The sequence below is a fragment of the Mizuhopecten yessoensis genome, unplaced genomic scaffold, assembly GCF_002113885.1.
Source record: "Mizuhopecten yessoensis strain PY_sf001 unplaced genomic scaffold, ASM211388v2 scaffold9685, whole genome shotgun sequence".
NCBI classification, from domain to species: domain Eukaryota; kingdom Metazoa; phylum Mollusca; class Bivalvia; order Pectinida; family Pectinidae; genus Mizuhopecten; species Mizuhopecten yessoensis.
In genome coordinates, this window is record NW_018408171.1 from 1,176,926 (window position 1) to 1,184,234 (window position 7,309).

At 34.2% G+C, this 7,309-nt stretch overlaps 1 protein-coding gene across 7 annotated transcripts in view; it reads left to right on the forward strand.

The window, feature by feature from the left end:
- The window catches only part of LOC110458665 (neuronal membrane glycoprotein M6-b-like), a 115,065-nt gene extending 108,688 nt beyond the window's left edge, over positions 1–6,377 (forward strand). For all 7 annotated transcript variants that reach the window (XM_021510490.1, XM_021510486.1, XM_021510489.1 and 4 more), the window contains one exon: positions 1,252–6,377. In XM_021510490.1, coding sequence (XP_021366165.1) covers positions 1,252–1,386 — 135 coding nt within the window. In that variant the 3' untranslated portion in view covers positions 1,387–6,377. The remainder of the gene's footprint in view (positions 1–1,251) is intronic.
- Positions 6,378–7,309: the final 932 nt, after the last annotated feature.

Below are 7,309 nucleotides of genomic sequence, written 5' to 3' on the forward strand. Positions count from 1 at the left end.
GGGGGGGGGCGGCAAAATTTACTATGGTTTATAATGGCAAATGATACTTTGAATATGAAATTTGAGCCAGCCCTACACCCAAGGGCTGTAGGGTGGGGCCCAAAGGAGTCAGTGTGCTAAAATTTCTTCATTTTCCTTGTTTAGAATCAGTGGTGCTAGTTTCAAATACTTTTTAGTCTTAAATCTGTATGCTAGATATTGAATAAGGTGGTTTTATTGTTTTTTTGTCATTTTGAATCATAATTCTGTTCATGTTAAAAACAAAATCAACTCTCTGTATAAATATATCAGGTGACCGTTAAGGCCCATGGGCCTCTTGTTTATTAATACGGGACCATGTGATGTAATTTATGAAGCTAGTTGAGAATTATTTTGAACAATACGCGATCCTGAATAACGTTCATGAGATTTATTACATCTACGAGGATTAAAGTAATAGTTACATTGGTTGTAATTCCAGTGATGGATATCGCCCGGTTGTCATAGCATTCCTGTAGTTCACTCGCCTAAAACTTTTATATAGTCAGTTCCACTAATATTATATATTACTATTACTATATTGTTACCTAACTTTGATATGACTCTTGATATTGCTATGATATAATAGGATTTATATCATTCCTCTCTTATGGCTCATGTCTCATTCCTCATATATATAATTAATTTCTATCTTGTGGTTCACTTTTCTTTCTTCATTCATATCACTCATTTCTATAATCACTCATCTCCTTTTTACAGCATTCTTTTCTTATAACACTCGTCACAATATCAGTCCAATTTTCAATCACGCATCTTCTTCATTGTCACTTATTGTCAAATATCGCTAATATCAATTATCATTTATTTCCTAATCTTTATGATATCTAATGTCGCTTTTATCTTATATCGCTAATCTCTTTTATCACTTATTGTTTTACATCATTAATCTCTAACTTCGCTTATTTCCTCTCCCATCACCGTCTGCTTTATTTCCCATCTCTACTATCACTCGTCTCTAATATCATTAATTGTCCAACATCATTAATTTCTATCTTCGCTTATTTCCTCTTCCATCACTCGTCTGCTCTATTTCCCATATCTACTATCACTCGTCTCTAATATCATTTATATCTAAGACCACTTATTGAACATTTATACAGTACCAAGAGGTTAACGAAATGTTTGTTTAAAAGGATGGTGTTCTGGTCATTGCATAATGGTTCAATGAAATTAATACACCGGTATATCATTGTTCTTAATTCTATTTTTCAGATTCATTTCATGATCGTTATCAGCGCGAACATTTCACATATGAAAGACCATCGCCTGGCAACGCTGAATGCGTACTCCGAGACTACTGAGGAAGTACGTAACTCTAAGCACTCCATCGTGGATACAACTATGTGAGTCACGTGACCACGAGACATGAGGACGAGGCAGCACAATGCACGAGCATGTGTCACGTGATTAAAGATGTACAGGCTGTTGACAGCTGACCGAGAGCGCGGAAGTGGGTTGGAATCAAAGTGTATGTGTTGACTAGTACAGCAAACTGAGACCGGAGACAGCAACACTAGACATAGTTCGTACCTCTGTGTTGTCATCTTATACACTCAAGTAAATGTTTTCGTTTTGGTGAAATTATACACTAACAAATAAGGTGCTGTGTGAATGGAACTTCTTTAAACAAAGTCTATAAAACAAATAACCTAAACGATATAGACAATACCGAAAAGGTAAGTCCATATGGGGAATCATCGTACATTGTATGTTTTGTCATAAGAAATGTCATCCACCATTTTGATTGTAACACGACCAGAATTACATACATTTGTACATTGTACTAGTATCATATTATACATTGTACTAGTATTTTATTAGCCATTATACTAGTATAATATTAGACTTTGTACTAGCATCATATTAGCCATTGTACTAGTATTTTGTTAGCCATTGTACTAGTATAATATTTGACAGTGCGCTCTCAAAGGCACACATTTAAAACGTACACAAGGAAACTGCCCACCATCTGTGAAGTGATGTATTGTAGGGAACCACAATATGTAAGCGGAAGTTCATCTCAAAGCGCCATCTATTGGCTGCTCTATAGCGCGTGCGTCTTTAATTATCGTATAGGTGTACAATGTTCTATCTGCTTTGTATTCTTGATCGGGATGTGTGCAGCTACTCCAGGTGAGGTCTTCTTTATTTTGAAGCCATTCAACTTCTTCAGTGAAAGCAGTCTTTGTGATTAGGAGATTTTGGTCTTGCTGTTTTTTGCCATGTTTCTACGACAGTGTTCTAGATAAAGATATCAGCACTAGTGGTCTACTCTAGAAACCAGTCTGTCAAATAGAAAAGTTGAAACACACAAAACTGTTTGGAATGAGATATTTTTTATTGTATTTCACGAAAATGTATTTTTAGGAAACAAATGTCCAAATCGGTCAGTCACAAAATAAGAAACTCAAAGGCTAATATTAGTCCTCAAATTCTTTTCGATTATTGATAAGCTATTAATTTTAAAGACATTTCAATGACGCTACTAGGATACTTGTTACCAAGAAAATATTACACTGGAATGATTCGGTATTATCGGTAGAGAAGTAGGGTTGGTCAGTGAATGAGTTATGGCAATGACGTCAGTAGCATTGGTATGTCTCTATACTTAAAGTATTGCAAATCGAAGGAAAGAACACAATCTTGTGACAGGTATTAGTGATCTTATCAAGAATTGTTGATTTGGTAACCTTGACAGAGGTAATAGCGATCTTGAAAAAGTTGGACGGTTTCCACATAGAGAATAGCTCTGCAGAGCTCGTGCACATACTGTTACTACCCGTGTGATGTCGTCAGGGCTTGCCCGTGGGTTGTGTTGTGGCATACGTTAGCAAGTTTCTTTTGCACTGCTTAATGTGACTAGCCAGATTTTGATGAGATGGTTTAAGAAAGTGTTGTTGTGTTATCCCAAATGGGAGTTTGTCATGCTCTATAATACTCAATTTACAGCGTCAAAGCGGTGTACTCTGTATTATAATGTCGTTTGTGTGGTGAAACATGAATAGTGTTTGGTGGCCATTGTTTATATAAACATTATTGCTGATTCTTTCTTTTACAAGATAAAATGTTAGTTAAAATATTATAAAATAGATGTTTTATAATTCAATGTAAGGGCGATCTTTAAGTTATAAAAATGTATAGGAGAATCGCCTTGTATCCGTACATGGTAGGGTATTTTTTTCATTCTCATATAAGAATGTTTTGCTTGGAACCCCTATATTAAATGTTCACTCATGTATCATAGGAACACAGCACTAGGGAAATGCACCGTGTACTTCGGAATTTATAATCTATTTTTCTGTTTGTTTAACATATAAAACCCTCACATCCAGTCCTGTGTGTTAATATATGACATTCCTGTCAGGTATTTGACAAAAATGTCTTACCAATTGATCCCGAAACGAACATTTAAATACTTGAGAGCTAGATTCACACTTTATACTATTTTGAAAGATAGATATACGCTTTCCATCATACGTAGCTTCGTAATGAATGTCTCGTTAGCTAGCTATTAAACGATGACAAAAATATGGTACCGCACGGGCTTTGACAATTTTCCTTTTTGGATGATTTCCTGTTCCTAAGAGGGTAGTCACATTGATTGTGCCTTATCAAAATATTATTAGTATAATATAGAGTTTAAAACTCAAATACTAGACTTGATTATCCCCCCTTAATAGTCGGGTTATCCCCCCTGGATGGTTTACCGTTAGGTACGTGTAAGGAGACTTAGAACAAGTTCACAAACAATTCGTAACACAAAGATCAGAGAATATCAATCCGAGTGTGTTTACATAGGTAAGGAAGTATGAGTGGATAAAATGGGGAACTCTTCCTATACTGCGCTTAGTTTTACATTTGTACACGGTGTACATAACTACACAGATCATTTTGGAGTTTTACGTTTGCAAGATTTGGTAAATTTATAAAACAATGTTTTGAAAGTATTCTTAATGCACTCTTGAAATATATTTTTATCGAAAATCTCAGGTAGCTCTTGAGTAATTCACTAAAGATAAAATTCGCCTAATTTTGTACCGTACAGTCTTCGTAATTCCTTTTAGTGAGAAGGATTTTGTATTGATGTGGGCACTGTGATGAATTTAAAATGACGCTTTTTGGTTGGAAAAGTTCCATTTAAGTGCATTGCTTGAAACTCATCTCATAAAATCATTAACTATTAAATAGCTCCGTAAGCACTTGGATTTTTAAGGGAAACATATTAATTGGAAGCTTTTAATAATCAGAAATGTTTTTTGTGAAAAGTTTGCGTTATCATATTAACTTCTTATTAGGAAACCTGTCACAATTACATTAATTAAGAACAGTGTATTTTTTCAATGTTTTCTGGTCGTTTTCATACTTTCATACTTTTTACATCAGAGAAACATCCCATTTAAGATTCATTACTTAGTAACACATAACAACCTAGTTGTACCCATATATATCAGTGTTTTCATAAAGTACTTCCATTTCAGCAGACTGCATGTCATATCTTTATTATTAATATAATACGCATGCATGTATCAGTTCTCCGCATTATGAGGGAATTAGAAAAGGCAGAGAAGTTTGTCTCTCAAAACAATATAACGACCTTAGTTTTATTACGCAAATGACGTCACATATGACGTAGATACTATTTTTGAACATGATTATGTGCAATATTTTCACGTCTGTTTTTAAATAGTAGGAGTAGCACCATCATGTTGTGACGATATGTAAGACCTAGTAGTGCTACCTGTGTAAGTATTCAGTAAACATATGTCTCATTGCATCACTATCAAACTAAATGGTTAAAGTTTGTTCATGTTTTTGTGTTCAAGTATATTGTTACGTTTGTTAAAGAGTCGAATCGTGAAATGTTCGCATTATAAAGAGACCAAACAAATCAATTAGCACCAAAAATGTGTATTACCAAGAAAAATGTATATTGCATCTATTGACACTCGTAGTATAGAAAATAGAACCGGCGCTCACAATTGCTGTGTTAAATTACGGAAGTTGTTGTGTAAGAAATTTAATCAACTGACTGCAATAATATGATACGAATATTAGTGTTAAATCTGTTTATTTGTCACATCGGTTTTGGAAATAAATGTAATGCAAGTTTAAAATAAATATGAATAAACTGATCAACTTTTGGCATACTTAAACAGGATTCGTTGGGAGTGAGTGCTGATTGTAAAGGTTTGGTCTCCTTGTATATATGTTATATAACCAATGTGTATCAGTTCTAGTTAAGCTTCCTGTGCCCCCGTTATATACTGCCAGTACATTTATCATAGTATTTCCTAGTGTGTTTATACATTTATCGAGTTTAGATTGTCAACTAAAAAATTATCATTTTAAAATATCAACCGGTTTTTTTTTAGATTTAAATATCGAATAGATTGGCGACAAGTCGAGCAGTTAAGATTAAATGCCGTTAACAGAAATATCTGTTTAGATTTCGTTAAGTTGTTCAGTCTGCTAAATGACTTTGTCAACATATGGTCATGTGTCATGTAATCAACCCCTGCAATAGCGAGCTTCAATTTACTTAAAAGTAAAAACTAATATCTTGAAGGGGCAGAACAATTATTCTGTACTAGGATTTTGTCGCTTTACGACACTTTAATGTAAGTATGAACGGTGGAATTATATTATGCATGTTGTTCATATCGCAATAAAAACTATAGAATAATGAATTGCTTGAGGGCATATTGAAATGTAACGTTACACATTATCTACAAACTCGGCATGAAAAAGTTTACATATTAAGATCTGATACTGTAAATGTTCCAGTTTAACATTCTTCAAAAGGGCTTCAAATTGTTTAACACTTATATCTCCAGATGTCTCGTACCTCTTGTATTTCGAAAATACCATATTTGTATTATGCATAAATTCCCTTATCATGTTTTATGAAATTATCTGAAATGCAATTTCAAAATGGTCGCCTCCAACATCTAGTCTTAATTAAATATGTTCATATTTCATATACTGGAAGTCATTTTGATAAATAATGACAATGTAATTTCCAATAAATGGAAAGAAGAAACACCATTTCAAGAGGAACATTTTATCATTTTTCATTGTTGATTAAATTAACAGCCTTTTTTAATTGTAAGTATAGTGTATTTCATTATTTTATAGTACTATTTTTCTATCAGTATTCATGGTGTGATATGTACGTGAACCAGTACCCTGTACCGTGCAGTGGGCACGTAGCCACGCCCATCCTGTAGATATTATTTATTGAGTTGTTAATGTTCGGAATAATTCAGGAAGTCTACGCTCGGTCTCGTTGTAGAACAATTCAATTTTAAGATTTTAATAAATTTTCTTATGTATAATAATGCTGTGTTATTTTGTCTTTTTTTTTAATTTAAAGGTTAAGTGTACGAATTACGTCAAATTGAAATAAATGCAAAGAAGCGATTATGTCTGCACACTTTTAATGTAAAACCTCCGTGTTATCACCGATCGATCACTCAATGCTATCAACTAGCATTATACGGTAAGACGGAGGATCAATTATAAATGATAGCAAATAGAATCAACGGAACATAATTATGTTTTCGCACAAATCACAAATGTAATGTTCAGCCTACTTCCGCGCTATTTCAACGACGAATTATTCATCTAACTTAAAAAATAACATACAATTGTAAACAACTGTCGTTTATTATATGACAGCTGATGTCACCGCTCTTAACTCGCCAAAACGAAAATTACACGTAGAAATGTTTCACGTCTGAAGGATCCGGTGCAAAATACCTAGACAAGCATTTGATCAATCACAGGTTCCGGAAGTCGAAAGCCATGTCAAGTATTTGTTGAAACCCTGTAGGTGTGAGAAGGTAACATTGGATGGATAAAAAGTGACAATATATTACGCCGCCGACAGAACTTGTGCCCTGATCATTTCCGCTTTCCCAAACTGAAACATCAATTTCTCTTATAACGCGAGACGAGGAAGTTATAGTTTAAAGCAGAAGTTCGTGGCGTCATGTCAGCTATGAATTACAAGGTCATGGCCACAGCCAATGTAATGTTTATGGAAATGCACAAGAGATTAAGATGGCTGACAATAAGTTTGGTTCTGTACGAGTATTGACAGCAAATACTGGCCATACAAAACCTCCAGACAAATGATATAATTAACTGTGTGATGATTGTCCTCAGCTTAATGATACAAAGAACAAAACAAAGGAGGCAATGAATCACATTTATCGTGGTGAACGTTCCTACTCCTGTAGACCCCTACTTACTTGATCTGGCATTCTCT